This window comes from Plodia interpunctella, chromosome 12, assembly GCF_027563975.2.
Source record: "Plodia interpunctella isolate USDA-ARS_2022_Savannah chromosome 12, ilPloInte3.2, whole genome shotgun sequence".
Lineage (NCBI taxonomy): Eukaryota > Metazoa > Arthropoda > Insecta > Lepidoptera > Pyralidae > Plodia > Plodia interpunctella.
Genome location: NC_071305.1, coordinates 6,692,168 through 6,719,669, shown reverse-complemented (window position 1 = coordinate 6,719,669; position 27,502 = coordinate 6,692,168). Strand labels below are relative to the sequence as shown.

The window sequence follows — 27,502 nt, the reverse complement described above, 5'->3', positions numbered from 1 at the left end:
GGGTTTACCAAAGGGCTAAAAGAATACAGTTAGGCGTGGGTTTCTGTACATCGAATGTATAAAGGCGTTCCCGTAATCGATTGTGTAAATTGTATCGATTGTGAAGGACTTGCGATTAGATTCGCATAAGCAGAGGCTGTGTGCATGCGGATAGCGGGAAGTGAAAGGTTGATTGACATCGCCCGCTGCGAATGATTGAAGGGATTTTTTGGTGCGTTAAGTGTGGTCCCAATGAAAATGTTGTTGGGAAACGAACCGGTCCACCTTCAATCGTGCTTGATTCCGGAAGATTTCATGTATACATGTAAAAAAATATTTACAAAATATCTTTTTTTTTTCTTTTGCAGAAGTATAATTTAATTATAGGTATTCAAATTTAAACTGATGTCAATCCATTATGATATAAAGTTCAAATAATTTACTGGAGCGTTTATACATATATCATAAAGTACATTATTTAATTTAGAACATGACGTAAAAAAGTGACTATAACAGTCACTTTTTTGTGTCATGTTCTATCTGTCTGTGTAAAGTGCCTGTCTATTTTCTGAATAAATGATTTTAGTCTTAATTAATTTATTAAACTCACTCTGCGCAAAAGTATATTCATGTTCATCTATTACTACGTAGGTAAACAAATTCATTCAGTTATGTTTTTTCATTTACTAATGATATTTGTGAAGTCATATTGTCTCTTTATAAAACAATAAATGCTAATTTGCGTTAATTTGTTTTCTGATTAGGATATGATGTCGTGTCGTGTGTGATGATCATGCAACTTTCTAATAATGTTAGGTACATACCTACTAGAAATTTAGTTCAAGAAGAATTCTCGAATAAAACCCTCCGCCTACGAAAGTAGGAGGTACCTATACCTAGAAAGGGCGACTAAGTTTTAAGCACTATTTGTAATTACTTATATATTGATTGGCGAATAATTAATATCAATATGAAAGTATTTAATTTTATTTTCATTTCCATGTCATCAAAGAAAAATTGTGAGAAATGAAATGAATCTAATCTATCATAAGTTAAAAACTCGGATCGACTCAAAATTTGAAAATATCTATTCTATAACAAGGAAATCCTGTGAATTTTATATTTGCAACTGGGCAATTTCGTTATTATTATTTTTACCTAATACAGTGGAATTTGTGCAAATTTATACATGCATAACATATGCAAAAGTTACGATGCAAGCTGAAAACATGTCTGGTTTCCTTAACCTATTAGTTTTTACATATTTTCCTTTCGAGATTGGAAATAAATCATAGAACATCAAAATATTTTCCCAGAACCGTCGTCGGCAAAGGATTCTTCGAACAAGAAGCGACAATATTTCAGAAGTTATGATTTTTACAACTAAAATAACAAACGCAACCGGGTTCCTACTCCCTGAAGATTAGCAGACCTCACGTCCATGCGTGTCGTCCGGCGCTTTATTGTGTGGGATATGATAATGTCAGGGCCTTTATCAAAACGTCCAGTTTTAGTCTTATATTCCTTGAACTGAAAATGGATTGTAATATAAAAGTCCATTTCAAGCTGGGTATTTGCCCAAGACTGGATGTGACCGCTGGTGAAGGATCCCGTGGGACAGTGACCAACTTGCATCTGCCGTAGCGCAAGCAAATAATGTATCTTGGTGCAAGTACACGGCGATGAGCGATTTGGAACGAAATAAACATAATAATATAGTTATAACATACAATAGATAAATATTGACAACCCGGATTAATTTGGAAAAGATAATTTTTCATCTTTACCTGACCGGGGTCGAACCTGGGATCTCTAGTGTAGCAGTTGGATATGATATCCAATAGGCTACAGATGTCGTCGATCCATACATGTCTGAATTGATTTAGTGAGAATCATTTTTAAAAAATCAGAGTTATAAAATAACAAACACCGCAGTTAATTTACCAGACAATGTTCTGAATTTTGAAACATAACGTAAAGTTCAATGAAACCACTTTCTACTTTCAATCCGGTGGTGTACGTGACTATTAGGTCTTCTTTCATGTTGCGGCATCAACAAAAAAGGATCAAACGATAATTTTCATTTCACTAAGTAGAGTCATTGTGCCATCAATAAAACATTCAACATCATTCATTAAACAACTCGTAGTGTACGAGCAATAAACAAGTTATCTATAAATAATGTTATCGCAATTTTAGCACTCGCCTGTGTCTTTGTTCCAGGTAAATTTAAACAATACATTTCCCGACTCAATTGTTTAAATGTGAAGATTCAAACATTTAAACAATTGAGACGGGTATTTCCTAATCCACAACATAAAATTTATTGTTGTATTGTCTTTACAAAAAGTGGATTAGGACCCGCATCTGTCGCTTGTATTTTGGGACACCCGTGATCGCAGTGCTTATAGTACCTGCTCTTTTTGCCATTTATAATCCTCTAATAGTGGGCATTGTCCGCAGATGACGGACACACAGACACAAAAATAATTTTTTCTTGAAAAAAAATGGCACAGCCTAGCGACAATGGGCAAGAGTTGAGCCACAGCAGCATTATGCTTTCCCAGAAATGTTGTAAATCATATTTGTGTAAGAATAACATAACTTTATCAGCAAAATAATTCTCAACGGCTGCCCATTGTGGAAGAATATTCGTTTTCGCAATTGTCGATTGCTACTTATAATACTTTTTGGTTAATACAAATAACAAGAATTATAAAAGTAATCTCTAAGAATATTTTAAGGTGAAATATTGTGTTTAGATTGAGCATTTCTTGGACCTATTCCAAGAATAAATAGGCTCATTCGTCGACTGTTTATATAAAGTTAAATGATTTAATCAGTTTGTGTGAAAAATTAAAAATGTGCCATAGTCCGACTTTATAACAAAAATACCTAGGTGCTGGATTTTAAATTAAATATAATAATGGTCACGTTAGTCACGTCATGTAGACGCAGCATAGTACCTACTAGTAGCCAAATTGTATGTTACATTTACACCAAATCACTTTTTTTTTACTTCTACAAGCACGTAAATCTACAATGTAGACATACTTATTTAAAATATTTTTTTCGTTATCAATGCATTACAAGAATAAACCCACATACCTAAAGTTTATAGAGTATGCAATATAAAAACAAATAAAATATTTTAGGAAATCAAATGTCATTATAATCGAATATATCATCAGAAAACTTAAATATAAATGACTTTCCTATACTTGTATCCATCATAGAATGTAAATATGTAATGAATTTCCTATACGTGCGTCCATCATATGATCTATAGGTAATGATTTTCCTATACGTATGCTCATCATACGATCTAAAGAGGTAATAACTTTCCTATAGGTACGTAATATAGTAACCCATAAGATGACGTATCGATTTACAGAAGGATTCTATGAGAAAGTTGGGCGCAAGGCGGTCTCACACTGCATTGTATTCGATCGCAATGTAATTGTACTGAGCTGACCGCTTGAGTAGAAATTAGGAATATGAATGTTGCCCAATGCATGGATGGATATTAAAATATTTTTATTTTTAATAGTAATTGGTAGACTGTCACCTCGTGGCTTTGTTTGTTGTGGTGGCGATACGACAAAAAATTTACTTTTAAAGAAAATGTTTTCGCTTTAAGGTCTTTTGAATATGCAACAATGAAAAGTTATATTTTGACAGTTTAAATTCTCACGTAAACGAGTCTCTCGATCTGTATTACAGAACTCGTAATTTTAATTTGCATTGATTTATATTTTAATAACTGGTCAACTCTGTTTATGGATTTCCGCCCATGGCTATATCGTAAAGTGTATTTATGCGTTTGAACCGCCTGACTAAGTCGGGCTAGCAGGCAGAAATCTCGCTAAGAAGTCGTAAATTTATTTCTATTAATATTTTCAACCAATTTTAATTTAATTACAGTAAATTTTCGACAGAAGCACGAAAGTTTAAGACTATGATATTGTATTTAGTATTTAAAATCACTTCAAAATGTAAAGATGCTCAAATATGTCTGTTCATGTTTCTGTATAAAATCTTAAAATTATATAATGTCTAGCTGCGCCCTGGGATAAAAAGTATCCTATGTGTTATTCCTAGTTCTTTCTACCCGTATATCAAATTTCATAACAATCCCTCCTGTACATTTTGCGTGAAAGAGTAACAATCACAAATTTTCGCATAATGTTAGCAGGATTATTTTCCCTCGACAAATGCAAGCATTGATTTTTCCCAAATCAATTATGAATGAAACACAAAATGAACAAATCCATAGAAACCATTGCATCTTTACAAATCGCCCGAGCCAACAATTCGTGTCCACTGGAGTCAAATTTAAGCTGAAAGGGATGAAAGGCTTCAAAATTGCAATGCAATCGCAAATTTGAATCTCAAGCCATGCAGAACGCAACAATGCCCTAGGTGTGAATGACGGCCGCATTTCAGATTGTACGACAGTGGTCAGTTGCATTTCGCTGACTCATTTCACCCTTATATAGCTCCCTTATTTAAGTGGGCTTTGTGGTATGGTTAGCAGATTGGTTCGTTTATGGAACGTGCGATGTTTTCTTGCCTAAAGTATTTTTGAAATTCGAATTACTTTCAGAATTTACGAAATTTATTTAAGGTACGTTTCCATACAAACAAATTTTATCGTTCTTTAATCTTTTCCGTATTACATAATCGTACTTTGCATTAAAAACCCACCCAACTGATTTTTCTCTCGATGAACTAGGTATTAACTTTAACGTATGTAAATACTACCTAATTAAGTATTAATATTAAACTGATCTAGTAATAATTTAGGAACTATTATTATTTACGATTGTAATTTTAGTCTCGAAGATATAGGTATTACCTATACTTGTAAAACCTCACTTAAAATTTCGACATCATAGGGGCTTGCAATCTCTGAAAAAATAACCACATGCCAAAGACAATACAATTAACGGTATTCTACAACAGTGGTGTCATGTTTCTTTTTTTGCTGTCGGTTCCAAATCCCGGAGGACTTAATCCGGGTCCATGCGGAAGGGTTCGCAAATGACAGGCGCGCGACGTAACAATCACTAACAAATATTATTATTGACCACAAATACTTTCACACCGTTTTCTATTTTATTACTTGCAGTGGATGGATCAAAGTCGCTTGAGAAAGAAAAGCAGCTGCCATATTTGATGCAGATGTTGATTTGAAATTGCAAAACGATGTCCGCTATATTGACAGTTATTGCAGTTTCCTATGTACTAGCTGTGTTGAGATATGTTGAGTCTGTGGCTTGATAAAGGGTTACCTATGTACTATGAAGTTGGGATCAGCTAACATTCGATTAGTTGTCGATTATCTGCGCCCGTACCACAAAAATTCCTTGTTAACTATCTAATTCCTTGTTACCTATACGTTACATGCGAAATATCAAGATACGGAACTTTAGACCCATACAAATATCATAATGACGACCTCGGTGGCGCAGCGGTAAAGTTCTTGCCACTGAACCGAGAGGTCCCGGGTTCGATCCCCGGTCGGGTCATGATGGAAAATGATCTTTTTCTGATTGGCCCGGGTCTTGGATGTCTATTTATATATGTATCTATTTATAAAATATAGTATCGTTGAGTTAGTATCCCATAACACAAGTCTCGAACTTACTTTGGGGCTAGCTCAATCTGTGTGATTTGTCCTAATATATTTAATATATTTATTTATTTATTTATTTATTTATAAAGAGAAAAGATAGAGAAAAGATTTGTATTTTTGTTTGTAATGAATAAACTTAAAACGTACAGGACCGATTTTGATGACCTTTGGTACAGAGACAGACTTCAGCGGACCTTCAGAGGAACTTATGCTACATTTTTTTTTTAGTTTTACCTGAGCAAAGCCTGGTTGGGCCTCTAGTCATTTACAAATGCGAAGATTCAAGTTAATATAGATACAGCACTTTAATAAATCCATGCTCTTTTAAAAAGTAGGTATTAAGTCTATTGAAGGCTATCTATCTACTTTATCACTTCGTGTGTATTTTGTATTCGGGTATTCTGTTACATCCTGTAGATGGTATACGTAGCAAGAAGCTATAGATAAGTATGTTTCAATTGGAATGCTTACAAGGTTTATATTGCGCGCAACGAGTTTACCTGGTGATCTACAAGTCAATCGAATAGTGATGTAGAAAATAGTAAGTAAGTAAAACTGGAAGTAAACATATAAAACTATTATAACTACTATTACTAAAATATAACTATTACTATATACAACACATGCATTGTACTAGTTCTAGGCTCGTCTTTACAAGTCTGATTAGGATACAAAATATATTACCAAATAAAAAGCATTGATCATTAATCTACACTTATTTAATTTAGATAACAAACAAAATGTACAAAACATAAATGCACATACTGATTCACATTACACTTTCTGTTTGACTACGTGAGACAGGTCGTATTTGCCGCGGACACACTTTAACTTCACACCGGGGCAGTCCTTCACTCTGAAACCAATTAATGAATATTTTTAACCATAATTCACTTCTATATAACATAGCAAAATAGTAGATTATATATCAAGATACAAAAGCGAATTTTAGATGACCTACGACGCGGTTGCGTAGTTATGTCGAGAGTGTAATGTCGCTTTACTATGGAACTCTCTGCTTTTCACTTAAATTGCGAGGAAAACCACAATATTATGAACCAGCTGTTTACCACGGTTTAAATTTTCCACAGGAACATTTCTTTTTCCAAGTTGAAAGGTCAAAATGTCCTTCTCCATACTTTAAACTACATATATGCAAAATTTCTGTTGTTGTAGCACAAGTTGGTATACCAGCTACTACAGAAATACACTTGGTCCATGGACTGTATTTTTTTTTAAGGACTGTATTATTAATATTAAGTATTTTAAAACAAAACTTGTGATACCTACCTGCCCACTCTGACAAGCACTATGTTGTGTTCTTGCAGGTTATGGCCGATGCCCGGGATGTAGGCAACCATCTCCTTCCCGTTGGACAACCGGACCAGCACACACTTTCTGTTTGCCGAGTTTGGCTTCTTGGGTTTCTTGATTAGAGTCTTTAGGACTACTCCCTGAAATTGAAAACTTTAAATCAGGATCTATGATAAATTCTTCTTTCCTTGCATCTTCCCATTATTTGTCTCATTCTCATGCATTATTGACTGTATTTGTCAGTCTTAGACACAGCTAGTTAAAAATAAAAATTATACCTGATAAAAACACAGAAAAAACAGACTTTTGCCTGGGGCTTCGCAATATATGTATGCAATATTTCAAGATTGGTTGAATAGATAGAGCGTGAAGAGGTAACACACAAACTTGCTATCACATTTATAATATTAGAGTAGTTTAGAATATTAGAAAAGGCTGATGCTGTAAATTACCTTTGCAAATGGGTTTCCATTGAGAGGATTCCTTGATTTTCTAACTTTAATATGAGGCCCTGTCCTATGCATCTGAGCGAGGGAAGCCATTGCTCGAGCCAGCAGTCCACTGGGTTGTACTATTTGTGGAGCATTTGTAGGTGCATTAGATATGGCTGGAAATTATCAGAAATTAATATTTCAGCAGTATAGATATCATTTCTTTGTCACATAGGTTCTGCTGGCAGAAGAGGAAATCCGGAAAAGTGCTGGCTTGTGTCGTCATGGAGGATATGCATGCTAATGGTCAGACAACTAAAGAAGAAGACCATTTAGTGGAGAAAAAACATAAAGTGGACCCTGGGCTCTGACGCTTAATAGCTCAGGAAGGACAGGGAAAACTCAGATAAGAATATTTTCAAGAAAATCGATATCTAATCAGAATCATATTTAATTTGTAGGTGCATAATATTTGATTACCTACTACGGACAGTTATTGTAAGTTATTTAATTTATTGGTTACCTTTTAGTTGCGTGCACTGAGTCTTTATTCCTATGGAAATAAGTGATAAGCCTTTCCTAAGAAAATTCATTCTGGAAAGAAATGACAAAATGATAGATATTTTGATTGAACATTTTATTATGATGTAAATAATAAAGGACGGATATATTTTTTTTATTTTGTTTACTTACATTGATTGATGCCTAGTATTATGTACCGAATTAAAATACCTACAGCGAAATGAAAATTAGAATTTCAATTCAACTCAACCTAACCAAACATAACCTTTTCTTTTTGATTTATTCTGCCGGCATGACTGACAGAAATACTGACATTGACAGACACGGTGCTTTAGAAACTGACGTTCAGAAATAAAAAGTGGAAAAAGAAATTAAGTAAACTCGAAACATCCATCGATGAACTTACACAAAATAACACTTGATAATTTTTGCCAGCTTCACACTGTCGCCAAACAGTATGCCAAACTTTGGCGCTTGGGTATACATTGCTGGTTTTTCATAATATTTTATGCCAGCTCCACAATGTCGCCAAGCAGTTTGGCAAATTTTGGTGGATTCGGTATACAGGGGTGGTTTTTCATTGTGATAAATAAAAGCACTCGTACTAACTACCTACGCAATGTTCACGAATTCGCTTTGGCATGTGTCAGTTCGGCGGCAATGTCGAGACATTACAGCATAACATCTGTAATTAGGTATTGATTTTATTAGTCCACGCTAGATGGCGGGTAAATATAATTTTGATACACTGATAACGTGTGTAAATAGATTTTTAATCAAAATACATAGCGTAAACATGTTAGGTAAGTACCTATTTTATTCTACCTATCTAAGCTCCGATTTACTTACACTCATGCATAATGTCAACATTACTTTTCCAGTAGAAAGTTTAAATTACCTTTAGGCATCAGTTCACCTCAATCGGAAATTCGGATTCGGACGGAAGACACTATTAAACTGGAAGTATTCTATAATCTATGAATTAATTACATAAAATATACTTTTGGTATGTATTTAATGAGATTTCAGTCTCTTTTTTATTAAACTTTTAGAAGTAAATAAGTAGGCATGTTCAATTCACACGACCCAGTCGTAGCAATTTTCTTGTTTCTATTCTCATGATAATCGAATGAATAAAAGAACAGGTAGATAATTATTATTCGATATAGATACCTACTGTATATTTAGGATTAAATTAAAAACTTCAGTCGTAATCTGCCCAAGTTTTATTGGACCTCTTCGCGAATATTTGACTTTAACATTTATATTGGAATTTTAACATAATCCCTCAGAAAGCGGTTCCTGAGATTCTACGTGCAGGTATATCTTATAAAATGAGTGAATGTGACTAGCAGGTACCTAAATGTTTTCCATTTTATGGTTTCAATAAATTCTTACTTAGGTTCTCGCTATCGCCGAACTCAGACATATCACGCGAATGCATGAATATATGAGTACCTAGGTAGTTTGTACGTGTGTTCGCGATACGTTCGTTCGTTGAGCCGGCATTAAGTTCTAGGTATTCATATTTGGTTTGTTTTGAAGCGGTCGTTTGCTGAATTGTTAACAAAAATGGTGAAGGCAGCCTGCAGACTGTTAGACAACTACTACTAGAAGATGGAAGTCGTAAAAATTTTGTTTGATATCTTCGTTTCAAATTTTGTTTGACAAAATCGAACACTACTGCCGTGTCAAACCAATTTCATGTATCTCGCGAAACCTAGTTTTGAGTGATCGCCGTTCAAAGTTTTAAACAGATTTTTGTCATTATAGAAAAAGTGTTAAGATATTATTGCTATAATTTTTCATAAGTGCACATGTATAAAGCTTAAAAACATCGGGAAGGTTTTAGAATACAGAAATATTAATTATTCTTTGAGTTATTAACGATAACTGAGTTAGGCGTGACAAGATTTCCATACAACTCTTGTTTTACGCGCGTTGTATTTTAAGATATAATGTTATTGTTGACAACAACAACGTTATTTACTAGTTCCACATTTGCCGCACAATGTATGGGACTTCTTTTCTTTATGGCGCAGCCAGTACCTACTTGCCTTATTTATATCAATCGAGATACCTAGTATTAATTAAGTATAAGAAAACACTGACGATAAAATACAACGTATTATTTTATTTTTGGATTATGGTTAAGTAGTTACAGTACCTACATATTATTAGGGCTGTAAATACGAAGACATTATAATAAATAATATTAATCTACAAGAGAGTCTTTTCGCAAATGAAGGGCTGGGCGCGGTGGCACCAGAAGTCACGAAGTCCAAAATTCATTCCGTCAATGGCGGCACAGTGAGGCTCCAGGGGGCCACTGTGGAACAAAATATTATGAAACTCTCAATTTTGAAAAAAAAAAGTTTTTTGATATTTTTTGTAAAAACTTTATCTTTAATAAATATTGTAAAAGTACAAACAAACAACTGAACAAAGGCAGGTTGTACTTAGTGCATTTTCTTAGAATGTGCTAATCTTTTGAGATAAGTAATTTCTGTACCTACATTTGACAGGATTTTTGTAAGTTCTAATATTTAATACTTGTATATATATATATATAGGCCCTTCTGGCATAATAGGGACCAACACTGTTTGAATGAGTTTCGGCATTTCTTTTCAGCAGTGGTCGTTCCGAAATGCTAGTAGTTTATAGCTTTGGTAAACATCATTTAATTCAGAATATGACGTGAAAAAATGCCTGTGAAGGCCTAATTTCTGAATAAATGATTGGATTTTGATTTTTGATTTTGTATCACAACACGTTTATTTTTAAGTACTTAATTGTATTCTGAGCTTAAATAGTTATAATTCATCATTAGATTGTGTTAGTTTGAATTAGATTTCTTTTCTGTGTATGACAGCCATAAGGCTGTTGTAAAGTCATCAGATTACAGAATAGATTTTTTTAGTGGTAGTGTATTTCATTTAATGATTGTACTGATTATGTTGTGAAAGTTTGGCTGGTGTAAAAATAGATATTTTGATATTTAAAAAGAAACAACGGTTTGGTCCTTTTCAACAAAAAGCTAAAACATAAATATTGACTTTATTTGTAGTAAAAAAATAAAAACCTGTAAGCTTGTCCATTGTTTCCCGCCCATTTATGAAACTCACTGTCATTTATGTTTTCGCCTGAAATATTTCAAAATATTAGGTATGTACCTATTATTGTAATAGGTGTATATTGTATAATACTTACTAAATACTATGTTAGTATTAGAATTTTATCGAGAACGTACCGTCAACATTTACCCAAATTGTATGATTGGCGATGTTATTGATGCCAAGCCATGATAATATAGCAAACTGAGTACCAGAAATTTCAGCATATTTCATCGTTCGCACTAACTGCTGAAGGAATTTGAACTCTTTCTGAAAAATTAAAAATAAATGTTTGTTTTTCTAAACATTTGAAAAATCAATTTAAGTTATTAATATGTTAATGATAAATTTTGCTGACGAGGTAAATAATTAAAATTGATGAAATAAAACAATTTTGTATTGAGAATTAATCTTCACTGTAGGACATCTCGTAGGAATTTTTCTATTGTATAGATACAATAAGAATATATTGTATAGATACAAGAAAATTAGGAATTGTAGACAATTCCTAATTTTCTACTCTATTATCTTACTTATTTTAATTTTACCTACGTTTTATTATACAAAAATAGCACTACTTGGACAGCCCCTACAAGTTTTATTGTTATAACAATCTTTCATAATCATAGATATAATTTGGTGTGTCTATCTTTTATCAAAATTTCTGTACAGCTTAGCACATTTTCAATCTTATATAATCTATTGGTAATAATGCCTTCCTCAAGCGATTAAACAAACTTATCGACAACATTTCTTGAAGTAATGTAGGTATACCTAGTGTAAGAAAATAATAGGTACCTACTGATAATTTTGATATCTGACTGCCATTTTTATTTACTTAATTTGATAAAAAGTAAACAAGAGTGTATCATTATACAACATTAATTTTAAAAACGGAATTGATATGTTGCAGAAGACATGTTTTTTTTGTTATGTTTGTACATATGAATTCCGTTTTGAAATTATAAGGCACAAAAAAGGGGCCTAACAGAGGGGATAATGTCTAGTGTTCAAACTGTAATGTAGTTATACATTACAAAAATTAGGTAGATAGGTATATTATAAAAACATAAAAAATACGAGAACAAAATCCCAACTGACCTCTGTTTTTGGAACGGCTAGTTTCCCGCCTTCGTCTATACACACAAGCCTAGCTTCGTTCCAAACTCGACCATGGTACATTATTTTGTATGCTTTACCTAGACCATCGTTTATGGTGTACCCTGTAAGTGAGATGAAGTAAGTGGCAAATTGACCAAAAAATACTTCTACGAATTATTAAAAAAACAACAGTATTGGGTACAGCTCAGTCAACTGCTTAGTAGTCACTAAAATATTGTTGATGTAATTTTATAAAATAAAATAGCGGCCCGCCCCGGCTTCCCCGGGTAAAATCATAATAAAAAAGTAGCATATGTTACTCCTAAAAAATATCATCTGTATGTGTGCCAAATTTCATCAAAATCGGCTCAATAGTTTTATAGTTTATTCATTACCAACAAAGAAACAATAATATGTATAAATCTTCTCTTTATAAAAAAATGGGTTATCTAATGACTATTATATTGTTCCGTTAGTGAACTAAATCTTGTTTAGTTTAATGACAACATTAAGTTATATTATCTTGCCTGTGTCGTGAACGATTTTAATAATTAGATAGTAAGTACGACCTAATGTATGTAAATCATACATTGATTACATAAAGCCTACAGAAATAGCACGTCCCAAATACAAAATATCCAACGCAAAAAATTTAAACCTTTTTTGGAAAGGGCATTTAAATTGTATTCAAATACATACCTTGAAGCTCAAGTGACATCCGAGTGCCCTGAACTAACCCTGCACATCCGATTATTGAGATAACATCAAATAATCTGCCACAGGTAGATAACATTATTTAGAGTTTAGTGTACATGTATAGATAATACAGAGTCTCGTCTTTATCCCCATAGACATAAGGAGACGTGATACTCAAAACGTTTAGCTGTATGCCAGGCTCATTGGTGGAATGGAGATTAAATTATAATTGGCTCCTAGTCTATTGCCTATGAGAAGAATTCCCAGATAGACTTTTCTTTTATCTGACTTTTACAATAAAGCAAAAGCAAGAAAATTGGTTCTAGTTTTAATTTACACGATATACAAGGTGGGTATTAAACACCAACCAAATTTATCTAGATAGCTGGTATCCAAAGAAAAAAATACAATAAAAATTGTGTACTCTACCATATAATTTGCCTGATTTTAACTGACAGGACAAAGAAAAGTATGAAAAGACAATAATTTACATTCTTTTTCGCAATATTTTTTTAGTTAGATACATTCTTCAGAGCGTAGGTAAGTAGGTATTAGAAAAAATATATGGTGTTTAAATATCAAAATAGCTACTTAGGAAGGAAAATCTCAAATATTTACCTCATATTTCTTTATTATTCCGATATCTTGGATTCAACCACAAAACCGTGTGTGTACACTATCGTCTCTTCTTCTTATCTATAGGACACTGCGTGTTGTGGTGCGTTGACTGATGTCTTGAGTGTCTATAGTAAGTACCTAGGTCGACGATAATTCGTGTTGAGTTTAAACAATTAGTAAACAGAAAAAAAAATAAAAACATGAAAATGGTAAAATAACTAAGTAGTAAAAGGTGCATAAAAATTGAGACAAAAAATTAGCAAATAAATAATATTAAAAAAATTGTCTCATAACTAACTGGGTCTAACAATTAATTTTTAAATATATGTATGTACTACATATACGATTTATGCAATAGAATAATTGTTTACTTACAGATTATTAAACATTTTTTTGAAATAAATGAGAATTAAAATTTTACCTTTCGTTTTTGGAAACCAAAATATAGATGTGTATAAATGCCTTGTAAATACACTTTCTTTAGAAATGAAGACGTCACTTTTCCGTATTTTTAGAAATCTACACTCGATTTGTAGTTTTTAAGCGATTAGTTAGCCACAGGTTATCTTGGCTCGGCGACTCTGCATTTGTAGCCTGTCTGTAGAGTAATGGCCTTCACACGATAACGGTGAAAACGAAATGTTTACTCATACATAAAATATTACCTGCATCGCGTTTTGTATGTATTTCTGACATAGTGACTAAGTGCTGCGTACTGATTAAAAATATCAATGTTAAAAAACTAGCTTACTCTAAGCTTTGGGTTTCATCTACATCAATTTTATTTTTAATATCTATACTTCATTACTTATATATTTGAGGGCAATTTTTTACCTAATTTATAAAGAAGTCTATTAATAGAGGTGAAATAGGTCTCCCCTTTACCCGTAGATGACAAGTTAGTACAATCATCGAAGTGCTTGTTCCACTGTCTGGCGTATTTTGTCAATAAGCGTCATGACTGCAGAAACTTTGTTGAAAGGTTGTTAAGTGGAAAGAGCAACAAGTTAAAATGCAAAACGACATTCTTCAACTAGTGTTAAATAATTTATAGTTCAGGAACCCAATGGGAATTTGAGTACCTAAAGTACCTAATAGTCCAGGTGTCCAGTCTACTAGTGAGTGTTTTCATAATAATAATACAATAGATACAAATATCAGCAGTCTGTAATCTGACCGTATAATAAACATTGAACTGTATTTTGATTTATTCTTATCGTGTCTCAACGATCAGAAATTGCATGTTATCAAATTATGGAACGACAACAACATATACATTATCAATACAAGTAATAAAACTGTAGAAAGGCAATATTTGTACATTGTATATTTTTTTAGAAAATCTTATCCGCACACACAAAAGAAATTGCGGGCACCGCTAGTTTTGTGCATAAGTTTTCATTATACAGAGGAGACCAATCACTTAAATGCTAATGCACAACGTTCCTTAAAGCCTCAGATTTGCATAAATAATAGTTTACCATCTCAGGTATGATTTTAAAAGGGCTTAAACGATTAAGTAAAAAAAAAAAACAGACTAATAGGGTTCCTTTTTATTCTACAAAACCCTTTAAAAAAGCTAATACGTAGCAGAGGTCAGAATTCCAAGAGTTCTGAGAAGAATTGTCTGAATAGGGTTTAGAATATAAAATGGTCATTACATAGATGTCAAACATATTTATTATTAATTCCTTTTATGAAACATAAGCGGCAATCCTCCATCAATAGATTGGACGACATCAGCTCTGGTCTCCACTGAAGGGTATCTCTTGGTCTCCGGCGCAGGTTCCACAGTGAAGTGAGACAGCACCGCAGCGAGGCCGGCCAGGGACTGCATCAGACCAAGACGCTCACCTAACAGAAAAATATATGTTTTTGTGAAAGTCAAATCATTTATTTAGAATGCCTGTGTATGTACCATAATTTTTTACTATTAATTCTGCATTTAAATATAGAATTACGAAAACTGTTATAGTGTTCTTCTTCATAGTCATTTTCCTCATGGCTGAGGGTCGTGGTCATTACGTGGAATGAAACACACACAACAACTTTCTTGGCATTATTAATGGAGTGGTTTGCCATTGCTTTCTCCATTTCACACACAAGTTAATAATATAATCAACCAGTGTGCAGGTTTCCTCACGATGTTTTCCTTCACCGGGAGCAAGTGGTGGCCGATTAAACCAGATTAAACAGATTTGAATACAAACTCATGTGGCACGAGTAGGATTCGAACCTGGGACCTTTCGATCCACAGGCGGGCGTTTTAACCATTACACCACCACCGCTTCAGTTATAGTGTTACTGCGTTTTAAAAAACTGTTATATCACTGTATTTGATTTAGTAAAGATTTGTCGACTTATATGGGGTGAATATAAAAAATTGCAAATATTCTAGCTGATAGAAAACCACTTACCTAAAGGTTAAAGAGCTATTTGAACGAGTTCTATCGGTCCAATTTGAAAATATATTTCCGTGTTTGCTAGGTGCACGGACTTATATAATTAAGATGCTATACTTTTTAAAGATATTCAGAATTGTGACCTCATGTGTGGTAGCTTTTTAGTCGTAACTAGGAATATAAATAAGAATATAGAAGGACGTGTGTAAATACTCACCTATACAAGAACGAGGACCTTCCCCAAACGGTAGGTAAATGGATTTTGTTATATCATTAAATTCGTCTGGATGAAATCTCTCAGGCCTAAATTCTTCTGGCTTGACCCAATATTGAGGGTCATTATGAAGAGCCTGAATCGGGATAATTACCCTTACTCCTTCATCGATTGAAAAATTAAAGTCTGCAAAAGTGTAAGGTTTTACACACGTCCTAATCAAATAACCAAGAGATGGAAATATCCTTAAAGCTTCTTTGAATGTCCATTCCAAATATGTCATCTCTTTTATAGCATCATAACATAATTTATCATCATATTTAGCCAGTACAGTATCTATTTCTTTTTGCACTTTCTTTTGAATCTCTGGATGATATGCTAGCAAATGTAATGTATAACTTGTAGCAGACGAAGAGGTTTCAAACCCGGCGGCGAAAAAAACAAACACCTGTGCGGCCATGATAACATCATCTAGATCTACTTTAGCCTCTTTTGGAGTTCCGCTCTTATCGAAGTTTTCAATGGAGTCTCCAATCATCTTTCCTTTCTTCTTGCATTCTAGCATCAAATCTATGAAGTCATTTCTTGACGAGGGTTGATAATTTCTTTGTTTTTGAATATCAACAACAAGATTTATTATTGTGTCTTCAAGTCGTCCAAAAAACTTAATATTATCTGTTAAATTTGGAAAAACATCCTTTAATAGCAATTTGACATTCTCTCGTATTCCAAATCGAAAGATGTCAGCTCCAAGTTTTCTGAAGGCCGAGTCTTCATCGTTCAAAGAGTCAGAATCAAGCCCAAATCCACAGGCTCCGATGAAATCTGTAGTGTATCTAGCCATGAGATCTCGAGCATCTATAGAACGAGCTTCAAGAGCAGCATTCAAGGTACGCGAACGTAATTTTTCAGCTCTTTCAGTAATCAAAGGAAACATTGCCTTCAGCTTACCGCTGGTAAATGCTGGAGTTAGCCTTTGTCTCAATAAACGCCATAAATCGCCTTCAGCAAAGAATAGATTGCGAAGTATTGGTTCTAAAGTAATACCTGGCATAATTCCACGCTTGTAAAAGTAATAAAAATCTGTGATCAAGATACGCTTCATAATCTCCGGATCTCTAATAACTAGATTTGGATTTGTTGACCTAAATACACCCACCATTTTTTCGTTGGGGTACTTGAAATATATTTCTGCAGATAACTGGGTAATGCTTTTTCTAAAAAAATATACATCAGTGGATGAACCAAAGAATAGCATCGGTTTAACATACGTCACACCTCTTTTCTTCCAATAATCAAATGTTCTTGTATTATATATATACAACAACACAATACCGGCAAGCACTATTGTCAAAATTATCATTTTCAGTATGCTTTTAATCAACCAACCAACTAATTAATCAACCAACGGTAAATAAGGACTGACTAATTTTTTCAACCAAATTTTATAGGGATACCAGATAAGTATTATCTTTTGGATAATTTATCTAATTGAAATAGCCCCCCCCCCCTATTTCAATTAGATAAATTATCCAAAAGATAATTGGTGATAATTGGATAATTGGATTGTATTATTGATATACCTATATGTTTATTTTTCACCATTGAAAATACTTATTGATAAAAAGTCTAATTAAATACTTATTGATAAAAAGTCTCTTTGATAAAAATTGAAATCCAAGATAGCAGATCTCAGTCCAAAGTCGAAAAGGCGGATTAGATTTGTCACAGAAGCAAAATGGTTTCATTAGACAGAATTTAGATACTGCAGCCAATATCAAGTCTGAGTATTTCAGTTTCAGATAGGAGATTGAAAATAAGTGTTTAAATTTACGAGTTACATTTAATGTTATTAATCCAAGATTAACTATTTGAAGTTAAGATTAACTTATGAAGTCTACCAGCGTCAATAATACCATTTTTTGAGCTTAATTTATGTATTTATTTTAATTGTATTTACAGTAACATACATACATGGCACCGATGTCAGTCATTTAATAAACAAAATTAATACCTATTCTAAATATCTACTGAAGACTTTTCAACCGTAAGCGTAAAACCCGTGGCCTGCCCCATGTCCTCCGAACAATAGTCCAGTTCCGAAACCACCATAAAATTGGCGAAATCTATTTACAGACTCGTCTTCATTCTCTTTTTTCTCCATTATTGATCGAAATTGCGCTTTATGTTCAGCAAGATTAGGTCGATGCAGTGGAATCACACTCAAATCCTGGACAGGAACTAATTGGTTGTGATATGGATACGGTATCAGAATTGGAACCAATTGAGTTTGATGAGTGATGTTTGCCGCGTGTGTATGAGTGATGAATGAGATTCTCGTATTGTCTTGTGAAGCTACATGGTGATGAACGCTCGAATGTAGTGGTATTACATGGAGATTTGTTGGAACTAGGAATTGGTGCGATATCTGAAACGCTACGGGTAAGTTTATTCCCTTATTCTTTCTAATATTAGTCGCTTTTGGCGGTATTATTTGGATATTCTTGGAATGCGTTGGAGCGAAAATTGAGGGTTTGGGTCCATGATCGGATATTAATATCGGGAGAGCATCGGGGTGTGTTTGCTTTGCCTTTTCGATGTGGTTCTGGAGTATACTTGAAAGTCCTTGAATATGAATTGATATGAAAAGAATCGCCAATTTTGAAATCATCTGTAAAAAATAAAATAAATTATCATATTAGGATGTGGGTTGAAATATGACGTTTCTGTGAAGAAAGCTACCATGAACTACTTAGATATTATAAAATAAAATAAACTATGAGACAATTGACAGATTGGGCATTAGTAAGGTTATAAACTCACAACAATATGTCCTCATAGATTGTTGATACTTAAAAAAATTACACATGGAACTAGACCTATGGACCATAACAAGAAAACGATTTAAATTTAGCCAAAATATCTATAATAGCCTATGTTTGACCGCGGTAGTCTATGTTTGACCTTCAAATTTCATTAAAATCGGCTCAGTAGCTTGGCCGTCAAAAGAAGTGTCACAAACATATACTGTCATATAGATTACTGTCTTATAACATTAGTATGGACGGGAAGAACTTATTTTCATACTTAGTATACAAAAACTACAAGGATTAAGAAAAAAAAAATATCCATCATGTAAAATATAATTTATTGTTTCTTTCTTTGCCGGAACATAAGTGGAAGTCCTCCATCAATGGCTTGCACGATATCAGCTCTGGTCTCCACTGAAGGGTATCTCTTGGTCTCCGGCGCAGGTTCCACAGTGAAGCGAGACAGCACCGCAGCGAGGCCGGCCAGGGACTGCATCAGACCAAGACGCTCGCCTGACAAAATAAATATTTTATCAGAATTCGTCTGTAGAGTAAAGTATTTTAGAGCCTCTTTTAAATAAAATATCATATTATAATGTAACAAATAAATTAAGTACTAAATAAATCTGCCTCATGTGATTTGCTAGTTCGCCCTATTCAAGTGTTGTAAAACACATTTTTATATATTACATTTAGGCTATCTGATACATATCTTATTTGTTTTACAAATGCTGAACAGGCAAATGACTTCAGGCAGATTTATCTAGTCTATCTATCAGGTTTTTTAAATATCAGAAAGTGGTAAAACAGGCCAGTAACCTTGTGTCTTAAATAGATAAATAAAGAAATTTAATTTTTAGCTGAAAGCTCGTTCATAAGAGATCAGATGATTAAACAGAAACAAATAGTCAAACTTACCAATGCACGAACGCGGCCCTTCACCAAAAGGCATGTAGATAGATTTTGCTACATCATTGAATTCATCTGGGTGGAATCTTTCAGGCCGGAACTCGTCTGGTTTGTTCCAATACTGAGGGTCAGTATGAAGAGCTTGCACCGGAATAATAACTCTTACTTCTTTGTCTATTGGTACATTTACTTCAGGAATAGTGTATGGTTTCACACAAGTTCTGATTAAAAAGCCTAGAGACGGAAATAACCTTAAAGCCTCTTTGAATGTCCATTCCAAATATGTCATCTCTTTAATAGCATCGTAACTTAATTTATCATCATATTTAGTCAATACAGTATCAATTTCTTTTTGCACTTTTTTTTGTACCTCCGGATAATATGCGAGCTGATGTAATGTATAACTAGTAGCTGACGAAGAGGTTTCAAATCCGGCAGCGAAGAATACAAATACTTGTGCCGCCATTATTACATCATCTAAATCTACTTCAGCTCCTTTTGGTGATCCATTTTTATTGAAATTTTCAATAGAATCTCCAACAATTTTTCCTTTTTTCTTACACTCCAACATTAAATCAATAAAATCATTTCGTTTTGAAGGTTGATAATTTCTCTGCTTTTGAATATCAATAACAAGATCAATTATTTTGTCTTCAAGACGATCAAAAAATTTTATATTGTCTGTGAAATTAGGGAACATATCTTTTATTAACAGTTTCAGATTTTCTCTCAAACCAAAGTGGAAGATATCAGCACCAAGTTTTCTAAATGCAGAGTCTTCATCATTTAAAGAGTTGGCATCGAGCCCGAATCCGCATGCTCCTATGAAATCTGTAGTGTATCTTGCCATGAGGTCACGAGCGTCTAGTGCGCGCCCTTCGAGAGCGGCATTCAAAGTTCGAGTTCGCAAATTTTCAGCTCTTTCTGTTATTAGTGGAAACATAGCTTTCAATTTGCCACTGGTAAACGCTGGAGTTAACCTTTGTCTCAGCAAACGCCACAAGTCACCTTCAGCAAAGAATAGATTGCGAAGTAATGGTTCTAAAGTATTCCCGGGCATAACACCACGTTTGTAAAAATGGTAGAAATCGGCTATCAAAATGCTTTTAATAATATTGGGGTCCCTTATGACTAGTACTGGCTTCGTTGACCAAAACATTCCTACTATCTTTTCCTTGGGATGATTGACGTATATCTCTGCGCATAATTGCGTAACACTTTTTTTCTGTAAATATACATCTAATGTCGATCCAACAAAAACCATAGGCGTGACGTGTTTCACTCCTCTTTTCGTCCAATAATTGAAAGTTCTCACATTATATAAATACAGTAACACAATACCGATAAGCACGAATGCTAAAAAAATCATTTTTAGTAAGTATGTGTTCAAGCTAATAAAAGAATTAACGACTGACTAGTCGACTTGTTTGTCTGTATTTATTGAGGATTCCTGATAATTATTATCTAATCAATATATTGGCGTACACAATTCGAACTAATAAGTATACAAAATAATGAATTAATGTAGTACAAGTATTATTCGTTTATTTATATTAAACTAGCGGACCCTCCCGACTTCGCCCGTGTGACATATTAAATTATACACCTTCCTCAGGAATCACATTGTCTATTGTTAAAAACTAGAAACCCCTTTTGTCAAATTTAATGTATTATAATGGAATTGGCTCTCAATAATTATCTTAGAAGAAAAGTTATGAATTTTATTACTGTAGATCCGCCATAACAGCTAAACTACTCAGGGTGGACGATTGGATAATTGTAATGTTTAAAAATGGGTCAATTAATCACAAATTTTAATCAGATAATATGTTTATATCTATTATTACATTGTAGGTATGAAAAAATATCAAAGTTTTGATAATATTATATCAAATTGATTTTGTCTTGTCATTGTTATCGAAAAAAGTACCTATATCAAAGTGCAAATCTATTCGCAATTAAAAACAAAGACATTGACTTCGAATTTCAAGATAAATAATTCGTGATAACTCAAAGACCCCGTCAAAACACAGGTTTTTTTTTTTCAAAAATCAACTCCATAATGACCATAGGGGAGGTAAACATTTATATGAAAATCATGTCTGTTCCACATTCGCAGAAAATTCACGCGGACGAAGCCGTGGGCATGGGCAAAAGCTAGTACATACATATTTTCTCATCAGCAACAAACCAAGTAGGTATGTCTTTTTGGGATCATATCCCGTAGGACGTGATTAGCGTGACACAAGTTATGACAAAATGTCACATTATGTGATCCTAGCCTCTATGTGACATGAACGACTTGAAGAATATTAATGTTTGTAAGAAAAATAACTTGGGGAAGAACACGACTCAAGGATTTTCCACATTATTTCGATTTAAGTCTCGAGAGTTTAGATTATCTAAATAACTTAAGAGACCGTTTGAGAATGCTGTCCGTCACGTTCCGTTTTATGGCTAAACCGCCAGGCCGATTTTGACAAAATTTTAAATGGATATAATTCATAACCCGAGGACAAACATAGGCCAATTATTGTCATTATGCGGCCATTACCATATCGCCATCCCATCATAGAAGTTCGTGTAGTTACTTCATGCAAGGTACATAGGTACAAATGATTGGTTTGTTGATAAGACATAATGAAAACTAGTTCGAATGAATATTGGTTATGGACTGACATATCCTATTGTTTGTGAGGATGTATGTTTGTTTCTCTTTACGCAAAAACAACTGGACGGATTATTATGAAATTTGGTACACGGGTAGAATTATAACGTGGAATAACACATAGGGTACTTTTTATCCCGAAATTCCGCAGCAAGTATATATATATATATATATACTAACCAATAACAAATAAATGTATAAATTACTCACCATAAAAGCTCCAAGGATTTTGTTACACTTTCATTGGTTACAATAGCATGCATTCAGTATACTTCAGTGACATTGAAATATAATTTAGATATTTTATAAATAGTACTATACTATGAGCGACACCTTCAACAGTATATCTTAAACTGCATTCACGTTGAGCACAAGGCAGTTGGCACCTTACTGATTTGGAGGTCACGAAATTAGCGACTTATAAATTTAAATGTGAAAGTGGTTAATGTCACAAAGTAATGAATTAATCGAAATTAGAAACAACATTAGAGTTTGTCCCTAAAAGCTGCAGCTAAGAAACCATGTCAGTATTATTTATTAACCAAAAGTTAAAAACGTTTTATTAAGAGTATTTAAGCAAACTTGACTCAAAAGTCCACACGCAGCTTATGTTATGGGTCATTCTATAGTAACACGCTTAAAAACGAACGTAAACACATCTAAAACCGCAGACAAATATCTGTCCACGTTGGGAATCGAGCCCTGGTCTTGTAGAGCATGGTAATAAAAAACTTTTGCCTGTCTATTTGTCATGGGTTTGCCTCAATAGTTCATGCAATAAATGCTTGTAACGTATCGAGGTAGGGCATTGCATTCTTCTTGGACAATAAAATCAGTATTCGATTGTGTCAACTGGATATAGTCCTTACATGGACTGTAAATACTCACGGCAGTATAAATACTCCTTGAAACCTCGGTTCTAGGTTTGCTCCAAAATTATTTCTAAATTAGTTATTAGTAGCTAATGAGCGTGTATAATTGATAGTTACAAATGTCATAAAAGTAGCTTCAATAAAAGTAGCTTATAAAACAAAGATTTCATGACAAAAATGTATTATAACATATCAAATACATTAACTATTTTGTCATTACACATAAAACATTTTAAGAGTTTACTAAAGTATGTTTGCAGGTTTCAGGTCGGGAAACACTCGTTTTACAATCTGGTGATCCCTGTCCTTATTTCGTATTCAATGAAAGATGAATTGAACTAGTGTTGTTCAATCGATAGTCCAATATCGATAGATTGTCTATAGATGAATCTAAAAAATGCTAAAAACAATAATGGACTGAGGCATTAGGTATGACTCGTGAAGAACCTGATATGGATGCTATCTATTTTTTGGAATATCGATTACTACAGACGAACGTTAGACCAAAAATAATAGTAATATAGTTAGTTTATTCTCCACGAGCAACACTACTATAGTCAATGGATACTATCGACACAATAGGCTCATTCTGCGCTCTATCTCCGTTCTATTTATGATTTTTTCAGATTACAACTGTCGATTGCACAATTTTCGATAGTTGGCAATACTAAATTCAACCCGGTAGCGCAAGCACTGCGGCGGTTATTGAAAATAATGCATACATTTTGGATTCATTCCGGCTTGCATCCGGCCATATTTCAACTTTACTCGTTCGTTGTGGAATATGATATTTTATGAAGCGATAAATTAACTGTTGAATGTTATTGTCAGTTAATCAATGTTTCTGATTTTTGTTTTCGAATTGAAATATACTTACTCACCCATGCATAATCTGAATTTATACTAGTATCGTGTGAGCGAAAACTGTTGAGATTTTATAATTTTATAAATTAAATATGCTTATTCATACTTATGTCTACTCTTGGGATTGCTACAATAACTTTGAATACATTTAGTTAGATAGCTTAGGTACTTGCAAATTCATGATAATATGAATGTGAAAATAGACAATGCAATCATACTAACAATTGGGTTAGGTACTTATTTTTCAGGTTATTCTTTAGGTTATTCATTCAGGTTATTTTGCATGCATTGTTCCCTTTGGCTGATACCATTAATAAATAACTTCAACAATCTTCATTGCATCTGCGAGGCAAACTAAATAACATAGTCCAAAAATTAATCGTCCGAGGCCTGGCAAGGTCGAATAGAGTTGAAAGGAAGGCTGGCGATTTACATACGCGTAAGATTTCCATAATGCTGAGTACGGAACCACGGGCCCAACCTGCAGAATAAAAGATCCCTTCGGTAGGGTAATAGCTGCTCTACCGTATATCTTCGTGTGTTTACACAGAAGTCATTGGAATAATCTGCGAGTAGTATTGTTAACCCCCGACGCAAAAAGAATTGAACTAAGTATCGGTTAGAATGGAAGAATAAGTAGAAACAACCCCAGAAATGGATTTGTTCAGTGGTTTTAGAAACAAGTAAGAGCGAATCACGGAAGCGCGACACAACCGCATCGCCAAAAGAATAGCTAAATTTCGAAAATACTGAAAAAATCATAATTATTGACAGCAATTTACAGGTAATGGTTATATAATTTTTTCTTGAATTAATTATATTATAGTTATTATTTATTATTATTTATCATTTTAATTAGTTATATATTATCTACGTGATTATTTATAATAAATATTTATAATAAAAACTGGAATAAAGATAGTTGTATATTTTTTATCTAATAATGTTTGTAATAAAATAGGTAAAACAAAATTTACCACCATATATTATTATTGAATTGAATTATTTATAAGTTGTAACACTATATTTTAAGATTAAATATATTTCAAGCTGTTAATTTAGGTGTTATAAACAATTATTTATATATGCAAATAAATCACATTTTTCTACCTCAAGGTGAAAGTATGTTTGGGCGGGTCAGAATATGCCAAGGTCGCTAATGTAAAATGATCTATTCTTAGGAAGACAGACGTGCTACTTTTTATAAGTAAAGACGATTTTACAGGCTTATTGAATTGCAATGAATGTTTGTAATGCTATGTTTGTGTGGGTGCAATCTTGCAACTAAATTGAAGGTCGGCAAGACAGGGGCGACCAACCGATACTCTCCCGTCCGTCCACCAACATCTCTTATTTTCCATCTGGTCATCGAAATATTAATTTTTACGACCTGATTTAAGTTTATCATTCATTTTTCATTCAGCTGTAAAAGTGACCGAAACACAAGTGAAGTTTTTTTCCAGTGTCCTACTGTCCGAAAGTGTTGTAGCGCACGCGTCGAAGAAGGAAAATGAAGCAAGCATGGTAGCAAGACTGTTCCAGTTCTTAATTAACCTAAGCATACTATATGTGGCACATGCCATAAAGCGGCGTACACATTGTCTTGATTCCATTGTTTTGGAGACACGGGTTGTGCACAATTAGCATTAAAATGATATAATAATCACAAAGCGGCCATTTAAAGCCTGTTTAAATTTACAACTCTATTATTACTGATTTATTTCGTGTCCAGTAACAACACTTGACCTAATTTTAAGTGTACCTATTTTACTGTATTAGTAATTTTGAAAATTATATATGAATTATATATATATATATATATATATATATATATATATATATATATATATATATATATATATATATATATATATATATATGATGTTGCTATCAACAATATAACAACAAAAAAATCTTCAGGTAATGTCAAGTCGTTGGTGATCATCCAAGGATTAGAACAAAAGAATTTTAAAAGCCGCAAATGATAACCTGAATGAATTCAGGAATTGTGGTGCCAAAGGGAAATAATGAGACCAAAAAATTTAAGACCAATTGACTTGGGTGGTAGTCCGAGGCATCAAAGGTCACTCACAATACCACTTTGTTCATCCAGATAAATATAATCCACGTGCCGAAAGTAGAATTTTATACCACACAACAACCTCTTGTGGAATTATTAAAACAATACTTTTGACACCAATATGGATTTTAAATCCAAACAGTATATGTACCTTACATTTTTTCAAACATTAAAAAGTAAGTCGTATTATTTATTTTTTAAATCCTTGTCATTCGAATAAATAAAACTTATTAACTATTTATTTCTAGAGTACATTGTATCTTGAGACCTGGATTTTCCGCAGCCAACATTTCGCGATTTGAGAGTGAAATTATTTATTGATAAATGTTATCAAATAATTACTGTTAGAAGTTTCTTAGAATTTGGTCCCACGTCGACCTCAATTATTAAGTTTGCTTCGGCAAATAATGTTGGAGATACAGATTTATTTGAAGCTGAAGAGCAGTGGGAGTTGGGTCTTGGGATAATTTGGTTTACATTCTACTCGGTCAATTTCCTTTATTAGATACGAATGACTTTCAACTATTTTCGGATACAACAATTTTTTCCTCAGAACCACTGTAACCCGTCGAAATAATTGTAACGAGTTCAATTATTACATCATGTTCATCATCATATTAGTTGGACCAATAAAAACTATTTATCGAAATTTCTCGAGAATCTGATGAAACATTCTTATCCAAAATATGCCTTTTACAATATAGTGTACAAAAAGATACCCTTTAACGAGTTATGCCATTAATTTGTCAATTTAATTTGTCACATTGAATTATCTATTTATCCCCAGATTATTCAAATCGCCTAAAGACATTTTACGACAACTATCGCCATCTAATGACAAGAACTTTTTAGTTTACTAGTCGCATAAAACTAGTAAACTAAATAGTCAACTAGGGTGCAGGTTTTCTTATGATGTTTTCCTCTAACGGAAACAAGTGGTGAGCCATGAAAATTACCAGAATTTACTCAGACTAGTATACAAACTCATGTGGCACGAGTAGGATTTGAACGTGGAATATTTTGTAGCGGTGAATCAGCAAAGAATTTGTGTAGATTCATAACCTATCTTATACAGAGAGATTTTACCGTCACATGTCCTTTTTATATTTGTTATCCAGGTAGTTCTCCTAATAGAAGCAATTTCCTTTTCTGTATCGAGTTCATCTTAAGGAGAGGTTCGACCTTTATCTCGGTTTGAGACCACGGCCCGGGGCTTTGCCTCAAGTGCTGCCCTTAAATCATGTCACTCAATTATATCCTTAATTGCCCT

General features: G+C 33.4%; 4 protein-coding genes across 4 annotated transcripts; all 4 read right to left on the bottom strand.

Moving 5' to 3' along the window:
• Positions 1-6,318: 6,318 nt before the first annotated feature.
• Positions 6,319-8,208, bottom strand: tko (technical knockout). Its single transcript, XM_053752567.1, has 5 exons — positions 8,056-8,208; positions 7,886-7,956; positions 7,384-7,538; positions 6,908-7,071; positions 6,319-6,473 (listed from the first exon to the last, which is right to left on the bottom strand). Exons 2-5 carry the CDS (start codon positions 7,953-7,955, stop codon positions 6,392-6,394), a joined length of 471 nt encoding a protein of 156 aa, XP_053608542.1. The 5' UTR covers position 7,956; positions 8,056-8,208; the 3' UTR covers positions 6,319-6,391.
• A 1,790-nt stretch (positions 8,209-9,998) lies between these two features.
• Positions 9,999-13,551, bottom strand: LOC128674176 (hemolymph lipopolysaccharide-binding protein-like). The gene is made up of 6 exons (XM_053752566.1): positions 13,414-13,551; positions 12,799-12,872; positions 12,100-12,221; positions 11,136-11,268; positions 10,968-11,028; positions 9,999-10,213 (listed from the first exon to the last, which is right to left on the bottom strand). The coding sequence occupies exons 1-6, from the start codon at positions 13,416-13,418 to the stop codon at positions 10,105-10,107; spliced, it is 504 nt and encodes a 167-aa protein (XP_053608541.1). The 5' UTR covers positions 13,419-13,551; the 3' UTR covers positions 9,999-10,104.
• Positions 13,552-15,075: 1,524 nt separating this feature from the next.
• On the bottom strand, positions 15,076-17,465 carry LOC128674175 (cytochrome P450 6B6-like). Its single transcript, XM_053752564.2, has 2 exons — positions 16,033-17,465; positions 15,076-15,267 (listed from the first exon to the last, which is right to left on the bottom strand). Exons 1-2 carry the CDS (start codon positions 17,390-17,392, stop codon positions 15,098-15,100), a joined length of 1,530 nt encoding a protein of 509 aa, XP_053608539.1. The 5' UTR covers positions 17,393-17,465; the 3' UTR covers positions 15,076-15,097.
• Positions 17,466-19,160: 1,695 nt separating this feature from the next.
• Positions 19,161-21,182, bottom strand: LOC128674174 (cytochrome P450 6B6-like). Its single transcript, XM_053752563.2, has 2 exons — positions 19,758-21,182; positions 19,161-19,352 (listed from the first exon to the last, which is right to left on the bottom strand). Exons 1-2 carry the CDS (start codon positions 21,115-21,117, stop codon positions 19,177-19,179), a joined length of 1,536 nt encoding a protein of 511 aa, XP_053608538.1. The 5' UTR covers positions 21,118-21,182; the 3' UTR covers positions 19,161-19,176.
• Between the last annotated feature and the right edge of the window lie 6,320 nt (positions 21,183-27,502).

Excerpts from the sequence above, each read along its gene's own strand:
- LOC128674174 (XM_053752563.2), bottom strand. The coding sequence starts at position 21,117 with ATGATTTTTTTAGCATTCGTGCTTATCGGTATTGTGTTACTGTATTTA. Across the intron at positions 19,353-19,757 it reads AGGGCCGCGTTCGTGCATTG|GCGAGCGTCTTGGTCTGATG; the intron begins GTAAGTTTGACT and ends TTATTTTGTCAG.
- LOC128674176 (XM_053752566.1), bottom strand. Across the intron at positions 11,269-12,099 it reads TAGCCGTTCCAAAAACAGAG|AAAGAGTTCAAATTCCTTCA; the intron begins GTCAGTTGGGAT and ends TTAATTTTTCAG. Across the intron at positions 10,214-10,967 it reads AACAATGGACAAGCTTACAG|TGGCCCCCTGGAGCCTCACT; the intron begins GTTTTTATTTTT and ends TTTGTTCCACAG.
- LOC128674175 (XM_053752564.2), bottom strand. The coding sequence starts at position 17,392 with ATGATAATTTTGACAATAGTGCTTGCCGGTATTGTGTTGTTGTATATA. Across the intron at positions 15,268-16,032 it reads AGGTCCTCGTTCTTGTATAG|GTGAGCGTCTTGGTCTGATG; the intron begins GTGAGTATTTAC and ends TTTTTCTGTTAG.
- tko (XM_053752567.1), bottom strand. The coding sequence starts at position 7,955 with ATGAATTTTCTTAGGAAAGGCTTATCACTTATTTCCATAGGAATAAAG. Across the intron at positions 7,072-7,383 it reads ATGGAAACCCATTTGCAAAG|GGAGTAGTCCTAAAGACTCT; the intron begins GTAATTTACAGC and ends TTTCAATTTCAG. Across the intron at positions 6,474-6,907 it reads GTGCTTGTCAGAGTGGGCAG|AGTGAAGGACTGCCCCGGTG; the intron begins GTAGGTATCACA and ends AATTGGTTTCAG.